Source organism: Taudactylus pleione, unplaced genomic scaffold (assembly GCF_031769625.1).
Source record: "Taudactylus pleione unplaced genomic scaffold, aTauple2 ptg000095l, whole genome shotgun sequence".
NCBI lineage: Eukaryota > Metazoa > Chordata > Amphibia > Anura > Myobatrachidae > Taudactylus > Taudactylus pleione.
Genome location: NW_028284497.1, coordinates 11,869,504 through 11,889,391, shown reverse-complemented (window position 1 = coordinate 11,889,391; position 19,888 = coordinate 11,869,504). Strand labels below are relative to the sequence as shown.

At 43.0% G+C, this 19,888-nt stretch overlaps 1 protein-coding gene across 1 annotated transcript; it reads left to right on the top strand.

Annotated features, from left to right (window-relative positions):
- Positions 1–14,325: 14,325 nt before the first annotated feature.
- On the top strand, positions 14,326–18,891 carry LOC148526585 (zinc finger MYM-type protein 1-like). The gene is made up of 5 exons (XM_088470180.1): positions 14,326–14,655; positions 16,419–16,786; positions 17,029–17,257; positions 17,326–17,483; positions 18,201–18,891. Exons 1-5 carry the CDS (start codon positions 14,326–14,328, stop codon positions 18,889–18,891), a joined length of 1,776 nt encoding a protein of 591 aa, XP_088326306.1.
- The last annotated feature ends 997 nt before the right edge of the window (positions 18,892–19,888 follow it).

The following is a 19,888-nucleotide window of genomic DNA, read 5'->3' as shown; positions in this document are numbered from 1 at the left end:
TGCACCACGGGTGAGCTGGTAGGGATCCAATTGGATCTCTCTCTGATGCAAATGTGAAAAGAATCCCATAGTCTTCTGGCATTACTCACTGGGTCCAATGATACATTCTGGAGCTTAGTACAAATGAAAATGTGGTCTAAACAAAGTTTTGGCCGCATTTTTGCCCTTAATACATCCCACCCTATGACATATAGAAATTGGAATAATCCATGTGACTAACAAACTAAAAAAAAAAAAAAAACATGTAAAAGGAAAGAGTAGGGACCATAAAAGGGAGGAGTCAGGATTAACCATTACATTGCCCCCCCTAAAAGAAAAGTGTAGATCCGCCCCTGCCAGATATTGGACTCCAGAATGTCCTGCGGTTCAGTTCAATTCTTGGAGGATTGGAAAGGATATGGTCCGGAAGAATGCTGTTGGTTCAAGGCCTCAGATATTCATGCACCTCAACTCCTTCGAAAGTTTCATCAGAAGTTCCCTGGCAAGCCATTTCTGGGGTGTTCGGTTTGCACACCTAGAAGATGGGAGGTAATGTCACAGTGCAGCCGAACCCGGTGGTCACTTACTGGTCCCAGCGGCACTGGGGTCCCGGCCAGTGAAAAACTGCAGACGGGAAATTCACGGCATCCACTGTCAACTACTCTCTCATCTCCCCTCCGGCTTCTGCAAATAGACGTCCGCAGCTCCCATAGGGAGCGTGCCACTCTATTTGCGATTTAAAGGGACAGACGTGGGTAAAAGGGAAAACTGATTTGCGATAGAATTGAACATTGACCTATTTAAGGAAGTTCCTGGGAGCACTACAGTGCCAGAGTATAGGCTATTACTTTGCTCCAGCGTACATTGATCTTGTGCTATTGACTACCTGTTCCTGACCTCGGCTATTCCTTGTGACCCATTTCCGTTTGATCCTCTGGTACTGCGCTTGGTGATTCCTGGTTTGACTTTGGCTTTAGTATGACCTGATTTTGTCTTCTCCCTTGCTCTTTGCTGTCCGGTTGGTTCTGACCTGGCTTGTCGGCTATACTACTTTCGTACTTCCAGCAGCACTCCCGAGCATGCCACTACCTGTACAAGGGAACCTGGATAGAGGGCCGTGACCTGGGTGTCGGGTGCAGCTAAGTCCATACCTCCTTGCGGGGGTCCCTGGTGAATACCACCAGCATGTTAGATTCTGCGCCTCTGTACAGGGTATTTGCCAATCCCAAGTATGGGCCAACATCCATTATCCTTCCATGAGTTGTAACACATTGGAAGCATGTTTGTGAAAATTTGTCCACTTATATTATATTTGTTATATATACGTAGATGTGTTTTGTATTGTTTGTTGTAATGTAGCACTTCATTTATACTAAATTCAATAAAGATTAAATTTTAATACAACCATAATATAAAAGAGTGCTCCCCAAATTAGTCTTCTTTCTCTTTAAATTATCACTATATTTGATACATCTTCTATGATTTAAAAGAATTTAAAAGACGATAGTTACTTTTACATAACCCACCTCTCCCTGCCACAATGTAACACAGTCCCCAGTGTTTCCAGCATTGGGCTGCATTACTGTAGGTAATTAGGCCAGCAAAATACTGTAAAATGTGGGTCCTCTCTCTTAGGAAAAAAAATCCCCATGCTGAAAGCATTGTGGTTCCTCCCAACAGTCCTGCCATTGGGTGTCAGGGTAATGGTCTAAAATAGTAAAAAAATATATATATATTTGTTAGTGGCACTACTTATCTAAGTGCTGCTGTTGATTGTAGAACAATTTTTGCACTCTGAAAATACAAAAAAGAAATGTTTAAGAAAATAAAATGTATCTAGTTGTCATGTAGATGTTATCAGTAATTAGCCAGTGCATTTGTGTATATGCCCTCAGCTGATTTATCCCACTGTGTCTCTCTTGCAGCATAATATGTTCCACTTTCCTCTGGTCTCACCCCAGTGAGTTTAAAATAGACTTCTCCTTTATTTGTGTCTCTTGTCAAAGTCAGACGTCCCTTAACAGAAGAAGCAAAGAATCTTACTTCATCATATCCTATTCTTCCCAACCACTCCAGCCCTTTCCCTGGAGCTTGGCGGATCCAGTGTATTGCCCATATCTTAGAGCTGTCAGTGAGGGAGGCACCGGTCACTTTACAGCTCAGCTCCAGGGTCTGTGATGGTTTCACAGTCCCAGGTCCAGACTCCTTTATCAAAATTTGGGAAGTGACACCTGTAAATATACAACATACATAAGGTCAGTGCTTTTTTTTAAATGTAGGTAAAAACTTAATTCCAATAATAAAATTATCTTACATTGTACTAATAACAGAATATGGTGTAACCACAGGATATGCTTCATGTCTGGGCTGAGAAGTTACAGAGATACTCAGGATCTGATTGCACAGATTCTGCTCAGTGGATATTTCCTGGACACTGCTCTCTATTTAAGCATTAGTTACTATGAATGTATTTGCATACACTATGAGCAATGAGAGAGGAGCAGATAAAACCAATGATAGAGGCACAACCCAAGCTGATTCCTAACAGTTATGTGTGAATTAGTCATTGTTGAAAGCTAATTACATTGCAAACTATTTTTTTCTGTAATTATCCAAATAAACAACAGGGGGAATTACTCAAATGGCAAAATAATACAAACAAAAATATACTTCTGCTGTACATCACCTATATGCAATAATAGAGAAAATGTGTAGTACGTAGCTCAAAATTAAACAGACACTATATTAAAAGGATCTATAGTTAATAAATACATGAATGCCCTTAAATGATGACAATTTGCAATCACCTTTCTAGTAAATCACTATAGTTCAGTCCCTGATATTCCAGATCAGAAGGGGGAAAGAGCGGCAGTGCTGAAGTGGAGTGATCCGATTGATGTATGTAATTGAACTATACATACACCTAGGGGAGGATTGGGATGGAAAACCAGCCCAGGAAGTTTATGGAAGCAGCCATCAATAGAGACAGGATCCCTCTTCATAGGGCCTGATTCTGAGTTGGACACAGTTGCAGCTGTCCTTGCTTCTTTTGCTGCAGTTGAGTCTGCAACTTTATGCTAATGTCACTACAATTCCTTGTCCTGGTATACAGCCAGGCGTCCAAATGTGCAAGGCCTGAGATGGCCACTGTCAGTGTCTACAGATGCTGCAATCATGCTTTGTGCATCTTTGTGCCATTGCAACTTTCACCAGCCTTATGCTAGGTGCAGATCATCCGTATGGTCTCCAGTGTCAGCATTTCACTCTCTCTTTCCAACTACTCTCAGCAACACACCCATGTGACTCCAATAACTGGCCCATACTAAGTTACAGAGCCGTAGCTAGACTTTTTGGTGCCCTGTGCCAAAAAAGAGCATTGGCGTCCCCCCCTCTATTTTTCAATAGGGACATAATGCACCCTAAAAAGGGGCACGGCCTCATCGGGAAGGGTCAGGGAAGATATAGGGGAGGCCAGGTGATGCTGGGAATAAAATAAGGGGAAGCTACAAGTGAGAATGATAATAAACAGAAAATTGATAGGCCCAAACAGCACCCCCTGCCCTGGGGTGCCCTATGCCAAGGCACAGGTCGCACTACCCTAGTTACGGCCCTGCTAAGTTACATCTGCATCTAATTAGCCAACCTCCTTTAACTGCCTAGGAATGCTCAATACATTTCTAATACTCTACTTGAAGGTGTATTCATTTGAATCTGTACTGTAAGTCTATACAAACACCATCGGGACGCATGCATGGTGCAACTCAGTTGCATGCACAGACGAAACACATTGCACAAGAAAAATAAATAATGTTGGCCCCCCCACAGAAGGGAAAAAACACAATGTGCTTTCACAGGAAAATATAAAGCACATTGGCCCCCATATGTAAAACAAATCACACAATACCACCACAGGTAAAAAGCACACACATTGTCCTACACAGGAAAAGATAAAACACATTGATCAATGATTGTCTCCACAGGAAAAAAAACCTAAAACAGTAATTGACTCCCCCCAGTCCCCCACAGTGACCTCATGTGCTGAGCTGTCACAGATAGCTGCGGAGCTAATTGGAGAAGACCAGCCTCTAGATCAAATGCCAAAGGACAGACTGGTTGATACCTGTAGTTCCACTGTGAAGAACAATAATATTACATAAATTAACTCAATACTCCTGCACACACTGCCACACATGCAGTGAGGAGCCATGGGCCTTCAGCCAGGGCTGGTTAATGCTTGGGAGGGGGGACCTATTTTTTGGGGATCCCCACTTTCTGAGGTTTGCTAGCTCTGGGCTGACCATTTTTGGGCTGCATAATGCTTTGGCAGGAGGACCCCACACTGTGTGTCCTCCTGCAGTGGCATTACAGCCCCAGATGGTTAAGCCTGGTGCTGGTTAATGGAAAATAGGGAGAACGTCATGACCATTTGCCCAATTCCCCATTACCAGATAAAGCTAATAGGTCCAGGGCTTGTTATGGAATTTGGAGGGACCCCATGCCAGTTTTTTTTAACTATTTCAATACTTTAAACCTCTAAAACCCATGCACAGGACGTTGTGATCTGTACATGTTTCTCCCAAACTGGACTGCCTCAGGCAGGTCTATTGTTTGGGGGCTTTTAAAGTCGGATTAAAAGTAAATTTGTAGTCAATTTCCAATCTGACTGTTAGGAAATGAGGGGATTTTGTAATCTTCTATGGGAAAGAACTGATGTTTGCTCAATGGTCGATTTGGACTGAGATTCGGTTTTATAGTTGATTTTATATTCGATTTTTTCTTTAGTAAATCCCTAATTGGAAAGTCAACCTAAAATCACCTATAAATAAACCAAAAAGCCAAAATTGACCTTCAGTAAACTTACCCCTTAGAGACACATTGGAAGTATGTCTGTGAGAATTTGTCCTGTCTTTGCTCTATTTGATAAATCACACCATTTGGCATCACATTTTAGAGGGAGCAAAACTCCCAGTCTCTGTGTATACCAATCACGTAACTCTTTCTTATCTTCAATTAGCCCAGTGGTTGAATGTAAGGAAGGCGAGGTGGTCATTATTTTTCAATTGATTTAATCTGTTGATCACATACAGGCCAGGCGCTAAAAACAAAAAGGTAGTTGCTTTATAACAATCTTTTGATTCTTTAGATAAAAAAGCACCCTGTAAACTCAAACTGATCCTCAAATCCCCTTGTTTTATTTTAATCTCTGTTCCAGAAAAAAAATCACCCAAGAAAATAATTTGTATCCTCTGAGCTATGCCCTAAGTTCTTGGTTCTTCAGAGAAGCGCTGAACTTTATTATTTCCAGTAATTTACATGCATGTAGTAAACTTATTTCGGTAGTTAAGAACATTTGGTTTTGACTAGTATTCTTAGATAGAGAAGTGTTTTGTGTATTTCTGATATATTGTGATATATTGTTGCAATATCTTTTTTGATCTTCAAAGTCTTGATGGGTAAAATCAAATTGAATGCGAACAATCACATGATATTTCTTTAACTGTATGTGCTTGTTATACTAATCCACTTGAATTCCCCAGTTTGCTGTTATCTCCAAATAAAAGAGTCTTCAACCATTCCAATGTTCCACCATACTTAAACCTTCATTTTGTTTAAAATGTGATTCACTTTTTACTCATTGTTTGAATTTATATGTTTTATAAATTGAAATTCTTATTTGAAACTTAACTGGTGACCATCTATGCCTGTTCCCATCCTTACCTCTCTGCACCAAGAAAGAGAACCAGACTCATTTAAATCTGGTAAGTTTGGTAGATACAACCCTGCACTATGCATGAACTTAAGGGGGTGTCACAGAAATAAATGAAAAGCGAGGAATATATTCCTTCCATGATATAGGTGCCCACTAAGAAAGAATTTTAAAAAATTCAACTCCTAAGGGGATTGATAAGGGCTAAAATGTTTCCTATCCCAATGCAATGTCCTGCCTGACTGATTCATCTTGGCTGCAGCACAGTTCAGAATTGAAACACCGACTGTCATCCCAAGTGTAGCCAAACATCACTGGAAATTGGTGTGGCTCCCATATCTGAATAGTGAGGGAAGGGAATGTGCTACTATAGAGGTGATAAAGGAACATTTGTTACAACAGCACCAAGAGGGGGATGCGTTACTACACATATGAGGGAGGAGAATGTGTTACTATAGAGGAGAGGGAAGCAAATGTGTCACTACATAGGTATCGGAGGGAATGTGTTACTACATAGGTGAGGAAGGGGAATGTGTCAAATATGTTACTACGGGGCAAGGAAGGGGAATGTGCCACTACAGGGGTTAGCAGGGGTAATGTGTTACTACAGATGTGATGGAGGAGAATGTGTTACTACTGGGGAGAGCAAGGGTAATGTGTTACTACAGAGGTGAGGATGGGGAATATGTTATTCCAGTGGTGAGGGAGGGGAATAAGTTACTGCAGGTGTGAGTGAAGGTAATGTGTTACTACAGGTGTGAGGGAGGGATTGTATTTCTGGTGAGGGAGGGCAATGTCGAATGTGTTACATCACGGGCAAGGGAGGGAAATGTGTTACTACAGAGATGAGCAAAGATAATGTACTATACACAGGTGAGGGAGTGGAATATGTTAGTACACAGGTGAGGGAGGGTAAATCTTACTATAGCAGTGATGCATTACTATAGAGGAGAAGGATTAATTTGTTACTGGAGTGCTGAGATGGAAATGTAAACAGTAAATATCTAAGGTCTACCCAGGTGAAACCGGGTACATCAGCTAGTATAGGTATAAGCAGATTAGGTTTATATTCAACACTTAATCAGTTATATTAAGCCCCATTTATCTAAGAGTTACACACCGGGATCAAAGAACGTGTAGAAACGTCAGTAGATGGGGCACCATCAATCAGCATAGTCCCAGGTGAGGCATAACATGTGTCTCATTAATTCACTTTTTATCCCCTTGAATTAGGAAAGATGTTTCCTGAGAATACATACTGTACATTCATATGTATTAGCAGCAGATGGGCAGTATTGCCTCAAATATGAATAATACATAATAATGTGCTTGTTTACCTATGTGAAATGTCAATGCCACTTGCTTATTGTTATTTTTTAAGCTCAATAACAACTCATCTGTGCATGTCACTTGTGACCAGTCCCTATTTACAACATCTTAGAGCAAAATATGTTGCTCTATCTACAAGGACACATACAAAACTTGAAAAACAGAAGAATGAGAGACAAGGGTCACACTACATTAACCCTACTAGTTACATCTTTCTCTGCCAAGGTTATAACACAATTTGGATTATTGTAGACTATTTTTCTAAAGCAGCAAACTTTGTTATTATAAAAGGTATTCCTTCTGCTACTCAATTAGCAAAACAAGGAAGTGTTCAGGTTGCATGGTTTTCCAAAAGACAGTCTCCAATCACGGGTAAACCACGACTTAGAAAAGTTCCTTAGGGTACATATCTCTGCCACTCAGGATATTTTGGTGTTTCTGCTACTATGGGCTGAATTCACCAATAACAACTTGTTCCACATATCCACAGTCTATTCTCCACTTTGTATCCAATATATTTTTTACCTTGTTCAGCCAGAAATGCCAACCTGTCCTTCCTGCTGTCCTTCCTGCTGCCAACCTTATTAAAAACTTCTTTTAAAACACAACATACCAACACTGATATTATCCTGACAATTTATTTACGCTCTCAATTATTATGGCTAACTTATTATAAGTAATGGTTGATTTTAAATGTTTCATAATATATGTATATATGTTGGGTGTTTAAAATCAATACTGTTCAACATTCTGCAGGTTAGTTCCCTGACCATAAATAGATTATGTATTGATGATCACAGTTCTTGTTTTGGGATATAAATCAATTCCACACATTGCTCTTTTAGATATATCGGAGACTATATTAGAATACTGATTGATCATCATACATATCTGACATGTACCAAGAACCTGATTCTCTAACTGGATGTTTTTATGATTACTACAGATATAGTAACAACGATTGATAGTATCTTGTCTTTAATTTTCACTGAGGCAATTATTTACTATTATTATATTTTTTCTGTATAGATGTGTTTGGTATTGTTTGTTATAATATAGCACTTAATTTATACTAAAGTCAATAAAGGTTATATCTTAATACAATCATACTATATAAGAGTCCCCCCCCCCAAATAAGTAATTTTTCTCTCTCCATTATAACTACATGTTGATACATCTTCTAAGATTTAAAGTGTTGAAAAGACTATAATTACATTTACATGACCCACATCCCTCTACCACAATGTAACACAGGGCCTGATTCAGACCCGCTCGGGAGTGCACAGCGCTAGCAAGCGGTCGATGGTCCCCCATTGCGCATGTGCGAGACCCGGCCAGCGACGGGCGCTCCGTCGCTACAGGTCTCGCACCAAAGCGGCGCAGGTGTCGATGGTGATTGACAGCTTGCCCCGATTTGGATCTGGGCAGGGGGGGTGGCTGGGCAAACGGAGGTGTTCCTGCAGGAACGCCTGCCATTTGTGGGCGGCCCTACTGACATCACTCGTGATGTCAGTAGGTGGACTTCCTGCTCTATTAGAGCAGGAAGTCCACTGGGGCTTGCGGCCACGAGACCCTACCACAAGGGTCTCGTCGCAAGCCCGATGATCACGATGGTCTTCACCATCGCGACCATCACCTGGCCAGGAGGCCGTCTTTAAAAAAAAAGGGACTTCCTGATTCAGAGCAAGCGCTCTCAAATGCGTCTGGCTCTGAATCAGGCCCACAGTCCCCAGTCTTTCCAGCATTGGGCTGCATTACTGTAGGTAATTAGGCTGGCAAAATAAAACAGTGGGTCCTCTCCCTTAGGAAACAAATCCCCATGCTGAAAGCATTGTGGTAACTCCCAACAGTCCTTCAATTGGGTGTCAGGGTGATGGTCTAAAATAGTAAGAAAAAAAAATTGTTAGTGGCACTACTGATCTAAGTGCTGCTGTTGCTTGTAGAACTATTTTGCACTCTGAAAATATAAAATGAGAAATGTTTAAGAAATTAAAATGTATCTAGTTGTAATGTAGATGTTATTAGTCATTAGCCAGTGCATTTGTGTATATGCCATCAGCTGGCTTATCACACTGTGGGCCTGATTCAGAGCCGCTCGTAAGCGGCCGCTCGTTCGCACTGAGCGATGTTCGCACAACTGCGCATGCGTATGGGTTGTATTGCGCATGCGCAAAACAATCGTTGCGATCGGAAATCGTGCGCTCGTAAAGCAGCGAGGGGCTGCTAATTTGATTGACAGAATGTACCGTTTGTGGGTGGTAACAGGGGAAGGTGCTTGAAAACGGGGGAGTGGAGATCCAAATGCAGGCGTGCCTAACGGTCAAAAGGGCGTTTAATGGGAGTCCATAATTAGTAAAGGAGCGTCATCGACCACGTCACTTGGTTATCTTTTAGCCTGAACTGCTCGCAGTGATAGCGGTAAGAAAATCCTACCACAAGCACTGCGAGCAGTTCAGATGCCTTTCGATGCTCCCGTTAATGTAATAAATACCGGAGATGAAGTGTGATACGAACGGCAAAGGGGCGTCTTCACAAAATAGCGAGCGCATTTTTCGGATGCTCGCTCAGACATAGAGGCGTCAACAAACCGCAAAGAGCGAGCGCTCAATTTAAATATACAGCCCCTTTTTTAGAACGACCGTCCGCAATAGTGTCCGGGTCTGAATCAGGCCCTGTGTCTCTCTTTTGCAGAATAATGTGTTCCACTTTCCTCTGGTCTCACCGCAGTGTGTCTCTTGACAAAGTCAGACGTCCCTCAACAGAAGAAGCAAAGTATTTTACTTCATTATATGCTATTGCTCCCAACAACTCCAGCCCCTTCCCTGGAGTTTGGTGGATCCAGTGTATTGCCCATATCTTAGAGCTGTCAGTGAGGGAGGCACCGGTCACTTTACAGCTCAGCTCCAGGGTCTGTGATGGCTTCACAGGTCCAGGTCCAGACTCCTTTATCGAAATTTGGAACGTGACACCTGTAAATATACAACATACATAAGGTCAGCATTTTTTTTTTAAATGTAAGTAAAAAGTTAATCCCAGTATGAAAATATCTTACATTGTACTATTAAGAGAATTTGGTGTAACCACAGGAGATGCTTCATATCTGGGCTGAGAAGTTACAGAGATACTCAGGATCTGATTGCACTGATTCTGCTCAGGGGACATTTCCTGGACTGCTCTCTATTTAAGCATAAGTTACTATGAATGTATTTGCATACACTATAAGCTGAGTAATGAGAGAGGAGCAGATAAAACCAATGATAGAGGCACAACCCAAGCTGATTCCTAACATTTATGTGTGAATTAGTCATTGCTGAAAGCCAGTGAACTCCCGGAGACAATGGAGTCAGTTGCCGCTGGGCGCCCAGCCCTGAAGGGGGCATCTGGCTGAGCTGGCTCCATTGTCTCCAGGGTCCCGGCCGTTCCACTTTCTTCTACCGCATCTACACCTATACCGCTACCGCCGGCTTCGCTGTAAATAAAAGAAAGTCAGAGAGAGGAACCGCTGAGCTGAGCGCCAATCAGCATCAGCGGCGCTCCTCCTCCCGGTTCCACTATACTACACACTCTGTGCTCTGTGGCCTCGGCAGGCCGCTGACGTCACCACGTATCATGTGACCGCCCGCGACCTCACCCTGTGCCTGCCCCGTGCCCCTTAATCTGAGGAGCCGCCCGACACTGCAGACCGGACCGTGGTGGAGACACTGTGTAGAGTGCGGCCGGGACCCGGGAGACAGAGGATCTGTGTGGGCTGTGGCACTGTGACTGGGGAGACAGGCAGTAAAAATCAAGTAAGTCTGTCTGTCACAGTGTCTGGCAAGCCGAGCCTGATGAGGGGTGGGGTGGGGTCATTGCCTGGCGTTGGACTAGGCGGGGGGAAGGGGGGGGGGTGTTGAGGGAGGGGGGGGATGATATATTTACAAAGCATATATTTTATCACTCTGCCATGTTAGGGGAGGGGGTGTGCTGAGGGAGGGGGGGATGATATATTTCTAAAGCATATATTTTATCACTCTGTCATGTTAGGGGGGGTGGGTGAGTATATTTAAGGATCATATATTTTATCACTCTGCCATGTTGAATTATTTAACATGGCAGAGTGATAAAACATATGCTCTTTAAATATACTCCCCCCCTAACATTACAGTGCTAATAAAACATATGCTCTATAAATATATCACCCTCCCCCTTACATGACATAGTGATAAGATATATACTCTTTAAATATATCACCCCCCTCAGCACCTACCCCACCCCCGTAGCCCCCGAAATTCATGATGCATTTAAATTTAGAGCAAGATTATAATGTCTTTAAAATAAATAAGATATACCTCCACCTGTGCTACACACACACACACACACACACACACACACACACACACACACACACACACACACACACACTCTATATATATATATATATATATATATATATACATATTGGTAGCACTGGAGGTATATCTATTTTATCATAAAGATATTATTTGTCAAATAAAAGGTGGGAGCAGTGATTTTGAAAAAAGTAAAGTGAGACATTTATAATCTTTCAGTGCTACATGTGTAATTGGGAAAATCTTGCATCATGTCATAGGGGCCCATTTATCAATGATCGCTATTGCAGTGCAATCAGGGCATGCCAGTAACGCCCCTGACTGTATTGCAAAAAGCGATCCTATCAGCCGGATGTATCATCCGAGACATGCAGGGACACGGGCTCCGAAAGGATCCTGTCACTGCGATGTCTCCAGAGAGCTTGCGGCCAGTGCAGGGGGTGGTGCGCATGCGCAGTTCTGTGGACTGCACATGGACATCCGCCATATCCGGGGAGGGTTCTGGCGGATCCCTCCGCCGACTAATAATGCGCGGTGTAGCCCATAGGCTACAGCGGCTAACGTCTTCTTCAGATGGCGGTAGCTGCAGGGGCCAATATCGGGAATGCATCGCATTCCGGATATTGGAACATTTGGCAGCATCGCAGGGACTGTGTCTGCCAGCGGGACTGGAGGGACCGTAATACATTTGGGGAATTTACCTCAAATATTCAAAGATAAATGGGTCCCATAATATGAAACCGTTGAAATTGCTTTTATGAATGTGCTCTGACATGTAAAATAACCTAATACTCATAGTCTTTAAAAAATAAAACAACTACAATCTGGTTGGTAATGTATTGTTGTCAGATATAAATTGGATAAAAAGCTGTGTGTTCTTGTGGGATGGGGGAAACGAAAATATGGTAAGGGTGGAGTAGACAGTAAATGCAGTGATAAAAATATAACCAACAACTGTTACTGTATTTAACTTAAATCATCATTCATGTACAGACAGAGCTTTGGAATTGACACCAGTCAAGTAAGAATTATAGCCCGACATAGGAGCCGTGCATAAGCAAAATCAGCTTCACTGGGGATTAAGATCCTGCATAGCCGTAGGTGACGGTAAGCAGGAGTCTTTTTGCCATGGTTGCGGTCACACTACTGTGATGTGTAATGCTAGGTACACACTATGTGATATGTCGTTCGTTCAGCTGACAAATGATAATTCACAAAATGCATCTGTCCATGTATACAGATGATATGTCTGGGAACAATGTAGTTCACAGACATTCTCCTTCGGCCCTGCAGCACAGACGATGACGATATATCTTGCAGATATATCGGTACATCTGGCTGTCTGTACTGCCGACCAACCCATATGCAGGCCCAGGAACCGTCGACAATGACGTCACTACCAGTTCCTTTGGCCAGACATGTCGGCAGGCATATTGGTAAGTGTGTATGCACAATATCGTTTATGCATAGCCCTTACCATCGGGCAGGTGGCAAAAAGTATGTGGGGGTTGATGGTTGAGGAAAAAAAATGTGTATTCCTGTGGCAGTGAAATGTGGCAAATATAAATGGGTTAAAAGGATTTGTGTACTTTGTGGGTTAGGGGATACGAAACGATGGTATGGGTGGAGTAAATGCAGCCAATAACTGTTACTGTATTTAACTGAAAATGTAAAATAATTACACTATATCTTTGAATTAACAGTCCATCTACCCAGGGATTCCCAAACTCGGTTCTCAAGGCACACTAACAGTCCTGATTTTAGTGACATCCATGCTTAAGCACAGATGGTTAAATCAAAATACCTAAGGTACTAATTAAGTCACCTGTGCTCAACTATGGCTATCCTTATAACTTGGACTGTTAGTGTGCCTTGAGGACCGTGGTTGGGAACCACTGATCTACCCTATCAATTATTTAGCAAACACCGCATGAACAAACACACATACTATGAACTCATTCGTAGCCATTACTCCTAGTGTTATAATATTTATTCTCATTATCTGGATCCAATTATCTGTTGAAGCTTGGGGAGCGCTACAGCGCACTCTCCATGTTTGCTCCTACGGGGAGGCTTCAATCTATAACAAAGATGGCTATCATTTTGTATTCTGCACATGCGTGGCGCCATCTTGTATTCTGTGTCAGAGCGCCACGGTGGGACACGGGCGTGACCACTTAGCTCAGTGAGACCCCGCAATATACTGCAATCCACAGCTATCACAGCTATCATACCTGCTTTTATCCTGCACCACTACCCCCATACAATCACGTCTGGTGTCGGTATGCTCCGCTCCAGCTCCATGCTGAGAGTCTGTTACAGTCTTAACATGGAGTATGGCTATACATCCACATTACAACTAAATAAACGGTGCCACTGGTTAAGTATTGGGCCTTTTGATTTGGGAGTGCTAGTGTGTACTATTACTCTACCATACCACAGCCAACAGTACACCACATACTTTAGTATTAGCTCCCCTTAAGAAATGCTCTATGCCTTTTTCTGGAGCGCCATGAGCTGCTTCAATACAATCCTAACAGTAGGGATGTGGTAATTTAGGGGAGGCTGTTGGCCCTTGAAACTCTAGGGGCCTGATTCAGACCCGTTCGCTAGGCTGCGTGCGCTCGTAGCTGGACGATTTTCGCACACTGCTTTTAACCTAAATTATAACCACAAAACTTAAAAAAAATTAAATGAACATCATTCATAACCTTCACTTAATGTAATTCCCTAGTATTTAACAATATACCCCTACATCATCATAAATGGGCTAGCAGAGTTTTAAATGTTATATTCGTTCTTCCCATCCTGAAACCAATTAGAAGTAACTATTTTCATATTGGAAACATTTTCACTTTTGCGCAGTGTTATGGGATACTTGTACATTATAGTAATTTCTGTCACCTGATTGTTCTCAACTTATTACAATTTGCACTACATTTGTATTTGAGTAAAGCAGTTGGATATTCCAATACTTGGACCATGTCTGCAAATCCTGGTAAAGGAAAACTCAGTGGTGCTGCACAAAGGACAATTAAGAAACGTAAGCAAGCTTCAGAAAGTGAACTATTGCAAAAGATTCCAACACTTAGTACTTATTTCAGTAACCCATCTCAAAAAACTTTGGGCACTGGTGCACCTTCAGAAGAAACTGAAGAGTGTCAGAAAGAGCAGAATGCGGGAGAGATTCAGAAAGATACTGATGAGTCTACTTCAGAACAACTACTTGAAGGGTCTGCAGTAGCACCTGAAGAACAGAATGATGCTGAAACACTTCCTGAAACAGAAAGAGACTGTGAATATACTACAACAGTAGAGAGTTTACAACCGACTGCTGAGAGAGCTCATTTTGAAGCAAAAACTCTGAATTCTTTCGAAAAGAAATTTGTTGTTCAAAGTGGCTTGTATCAGCCAAAGGGCCCTTTCCCAAAACAAAAAGAGGGCTCTTGCAAAGGTCGCAGTTTCAGCGAACACTTTTACACACGCCGCACAACGTCTGGCTTAAGTTCACAAAGAATATGGCTCTCATATAGTCCAATTGCTGACAAATGCTACTGCACCCCATGTTGGCTCTTTAACCACTTGCCTGGCACAGTCGTATCAGATACGACCATACCAGACTGGGCTTTACCTGCTATGGTCGTATCTGATACGACCAGTCAAAATGCCTACTGTGCGGCTGCGGGAAGCTGATCTTCCCGCAGCTGCCTATGTGAGAGGGACCTGCTGATCCCTCTGCATAACTCGATACCCCCCCCGGGGTGCCCCGATCACTGTGGCCAGCAGTGATCGGGCAGCGGGCGTGACCCCCCTCCCTGCGCGGCTGCCCTGCTGTGTCCCCGGCCTGGGCAGCCAGCGGGATCCCTACCTCCTTGTCCCCAGCATGGCTTTCACTTATAGAAGCAGCAGCGAAGGCTTGTTAGCCGCTGCTGCTGCTCTGTTTCTGGGGAGCCGATGGCTCTCCCACCCCTTCCTTCACCGGCGATAGCTGCCTGTGACATAAGTACTACTGAAGCAGCAGCAGCGGCTCCTGTCAGCCGCAGCTGCTGCTCTGTTCTCGGGTAGCTGGCGGCTCCCCTACCCCTTCCATCACTGGCACTGGCTGCTGGTGACATCAGAGGTACAGAAGCAGCAGCTGCGGCTCCCGTCAGCTGCAGCTGCTGCTCTGTCCCCGGGGAGCCGGAAGCTAGCCCACCTCGCCCAACTGTAAAAAAATCTTCAGGAGCAGCAGCCGCATCATCGGCGGCTACTACTCTGTCCCTGACCCATATCCGGCAGCACCCCAACTTACTCCTCCCCCGGCCAGTTACCTAGCTCCCTGTCCCCGGCCCCTCCTCCTGGTTTGGAACTCCGCCCCTGGCCCGATCACTGCTGGACACAGTGATCGGGCTTTGTAAATAAATAAATAAAAAAAATCACTATATATATATATATATATATATATATATATATAAATATATATATATATATATACTGTATGTATGTGTGTATATATATATATATATATATGCATGTATATATATATATATATTTATATATATATATGTATGCGTGTGTGTGTATATATATATATATATATATATATATGTATGCATGTGTATGCATATATATATATATATATACACACACATATATGTGTGTATATATATATATATATACACACACATATACATACACACAAATGTGTAATATATACACGTGTATACATGTATATTTACATATACTGTGTATATATATATATATATATATATATATATATACTGTATATGTATATAGATTGTGTGTGCAGCCCCCCAACCAATGTTAAGGAAACATCGGCAGATGGGCTCAAACAATCGATTGTTTCTATCGATGGTTGTACCCATCGGCCATGGATGGTACAGCTGTCAATGGCCATCACTTCAGTATGCCATAAAAATGTTTATATTTATGGTACATGGTGTTTTAAAAAAAAAATTGCGTTGGAATAGTTTTAAAAAGATGTTCTTGATCTAATTCAATCATAAAAAAACCCGACAATTTTGGAGCGGTTTTTGGAAAAAATGTTTTTCAGTTAAGTGGTTAATAAAACACAGCATCAAATGTGGACTGAGGGAACAAATGATTGGAAAAATCTGCCACGCAGCATCGAGAGACATGAGAATTCTTCAGCACATTCAGAAGCTTGTCAGGTGTACAACATGTGGAAAAATGATGCCACTGTGGATCTCTTGGCCGACAAGCAAATATATGAAAATCGGAAATACTGGCGTCTTGTACTGGATCGTATTGTAAATGTCATCATTACGCTTTCCAGATGCAATCTAGCATTTCGTGGTCATCGAGAGCAGGATTATGATGAGGATAAGCCTGTGCTTGGCTCATGTGGAAACTTTCTTGAATTTATTCATCTGATAGCTAGATATGATCCAGGACTTGAAAATCTACTCAGTAAGCCAAAGGGGTACACAAAATATTTAAGTGGGTCCATCCAAAATGAGATCGTTGACATTCTTGCCAATCGTGTGAAGCAGCAAATCATAGATGAAATAGCACATGCTCCATTTGTCTCTGTGATTATGGACACAACAATTTACATTTCAAAGACAGACCAATTGAGCAAGATATTTCCTTATGTCACAATTGAGAAGAATTAGAATGCATACCAGTCACTCTGAGAATTAATGAATCTTTTGTGGGATACAGTGAAGTTAAAAGTCAAAAAGCAGATGATCTGGCAGCAGTCATACTGGAAGAATTTGAAAACATCACAGAACTGCGTAAGTTAAGAGGGCAAGGATACGATGGGGCAGCCAACATGAGCGGGGCATATTGTAGAGTCCAGACTCTGATGAAACAGAAGGCACCTAAAGCTCAGTATATTCATTGTTGTGCTCATGCTTTAAATCTTGTCATCAATGATGCAGTGAAGCATGTACAGGATTTGAGGCAATTTTTTGATCTGCTTGAAAGACTATACATCTTCTTCAGTGCTATCAGTAGGTGGAATCATCTACAAAAGGAAGGCAACAGCTCAGTTACTCTCAAGAGACTTTGCCCTACTCGCTGGTCATCCAGGAATCAAGCCTTACTAGCTCTTCGGACTCGATTTGTGGATGTCATGAAGCTGCTTACCATCTTGTCATTCACCGGGAAGAATGGTGAGAAAAAATGCGAAGCACCATCACTTAAGAAATATTTTGAGAGTTTTTCCTCAATTGTAACAGTGATTGTCCTGTCAAAGGTTCTTGGACCACTCTATGGCCCTGATTCAGAGCCGGACGCTCTGACCAGAGTGCTCGTTCTGAATCAGGGCCCACCTCCAGTAATATGGAGCGTCCTCCTGGACGCTCGTATAGCTGTGGGTCACCACCCACAGCATATACGAGCGTGCAGGATGATGGTCGCGATGGTCGCGACCATCGCGACCATCGCCACTGCAAGCAACAGCCTGCGGTTGAGGTTTTCAACCGCAAGGCCAGGAGTGCTTTTGGCTCTATCAGAGCCAAAATCACTCCCACTGACATCACTAGTGATGTCAGTGGGCTCGGCTTCAGACGGTAGGCGTTCCCTTGGGAACGCCTCCGTCTGGCAGGTACGCCTCCGGCATGCCCAACAAAGGGGGCGTGCTGTCAGTCAACATCGACAGCACGCCCCCTTTGAAGAGACACTACAAGCGAAGGAAAGTCCTTCGCTCGTCGCATCTCGCGCATGCGCACGATGGAGCTCCCTCCATCGTGCGCATGCGCAGTGCAGACCATCGACCCACTTGCGAGCGGACAGCCGATCTCGAGTGGGTCTGAATGAGGCCCTATATTATATCCAAATCAATGCAGTCACAGTCAAGTGATCTTAACACTCCTGTTGTGCTACTGCAGTCATTTGTGCAGGATATGTTGGAATTACGCAACAACGGTGTCCTTGGCAAAGGAGTTAGCAAGTAGTTGGGACATAGAATGCATGTTCTTTCCATCAAAACGAATTCCCCAAGTCAAAAGTTTCCATGATGATCTCTCAAGGGATTCTAGACTACAGTCTGCTGAGAAACGCTTTCAAGTGGAAGTTTTTAATGCACTTATCGACATCACCATTAATCAAGTGGAAGCCCGTTTTCAGGCAATGCAGAAGATTTACAAACTGTTTATGTGCATACAGCCAAAGATCATTCTTGAGAAGAGCGTTGAGGAACTGATCGGGCTCTCGAAGTTTCGCACCAATCAGTATTCTGATGATATTTCTGATGAACTTGCCGACCAGTTAGTGCTATTTAAATTGACACTCAGTGTAAAACTTAGTAACATTAATTCTGTCAAAGAATTAGCAGAATTGGCCAGCAGTTTTTCAGAAGTGATCACCGCAAGCCTGTTGTATCCTATCACAGTTGCATCAGCAGAAAGAAGCTTCTCCAAGTTGAAACTCATTAAAACATACCTGCGCAGCACGATGTCCGAAACTCGATTGAGCTCCCTTGCAATTTTATCTATAGAGAACCAACGATTGAACAGTGTGGACACTAAAGAGCTAATTGACAGTTTTGCAGAATCAAAGGCCCATCAAAGACCTTTCTGAGCAACTCTACACTGCTGGTTTATTTATATTTTGTTTGTGTTGTGAGGACTTTAAACTGACTCAATTCGTTCATAAAAAAAGTGATCATATAATCACTATGTTCAACGCACTTAGGGCCTGATTCAGACCCACTCGCAAGCGGCTGTCCGCTCGCAAGTGGGTCGATGTTGTGCACTGCGCATGCGCACGACGGCGGGAGCTCCGTCGTGCGCATGCGCCAGACGCGACGAGCGAAGGACTTTCCTTCGCTCGTTGTGTCTGATCAAAGGGGGCGTGCTGTCGATGTTGATTGACAGCACGCCCCCTTTGGTGGGCGTGCCGGGGGCGTGCCTCCCTGACGGGGGCGTTCCCAAGGGAATGCCTACCGTCAGAAGCCGGCCCACTGACATCACTAGTGATGTCAGTGGGAGTGATTTTGGCTCTGATAGAGCCAAAATCACTCCGGGCCTTGCGGTTAAAAAACTCAACCGCAGGCTCCGGCTCGCAGTGGCGATGGTCGCGATGGTCAAGACCATGGCGGCCATCAACCTGCACGCTCGTACAGGCTGTGGGTGGTGACCCACAGCTATACGAGCGTCCAGAAGGACGCTCCATAATTATGGAGGACGGCCCTCATTCAGAGCGTGCGCTTTGCTCAGAGCGTACGGCTCTGAATGAGGGCCTTAGTTTAAATATAGTTGGTGAGGTGTTAATTTATCTGATAAATCGTAATTTGTTTCACTCTTCCTTGACTTTCAACTATAAATCAGGTTTGCACTAACATTTATCTTGCCTCCGGGAAACTGAGATGAAGTTACGCCACTGTTGAAAGCTAATTACATTGAAAACAGTTTTTTTTCTGTAATTATCCAAATAAACATCAGGAGGAATTGCTCAAATGGCAAAATAATACAAACAAAAATATACTTCTGCTGTACTTCATCTATATGCAATAATAAAGAAAATGTGTAATATGTAGCTAAAAATTAAACAGACACTAAATTAACAGGATCTATTA

Coding starts and splice junctions, on each gene's coding strand:
- LOC148526585 (XM_088470180.1), top strand. CDS start 14,326: ATGTCTGCAAATCCTGGTAAAGGAAAACTCAGTGGTGCTGCACAAAGG. Junction 14,656..16,418: donor ACTGTGAATATACTACAACA/GTAGAGAGTTTA, acceptor AATAAAACACAG/CATCAAATGTGGACTGAGGG. Junction 17,258..17,325: donor TCAATGATGCAGTGAAGCAT/GTACAGGATTTG, acceptor TGCTATCAGTAG/GTGGAATCATCTACAAAAGG.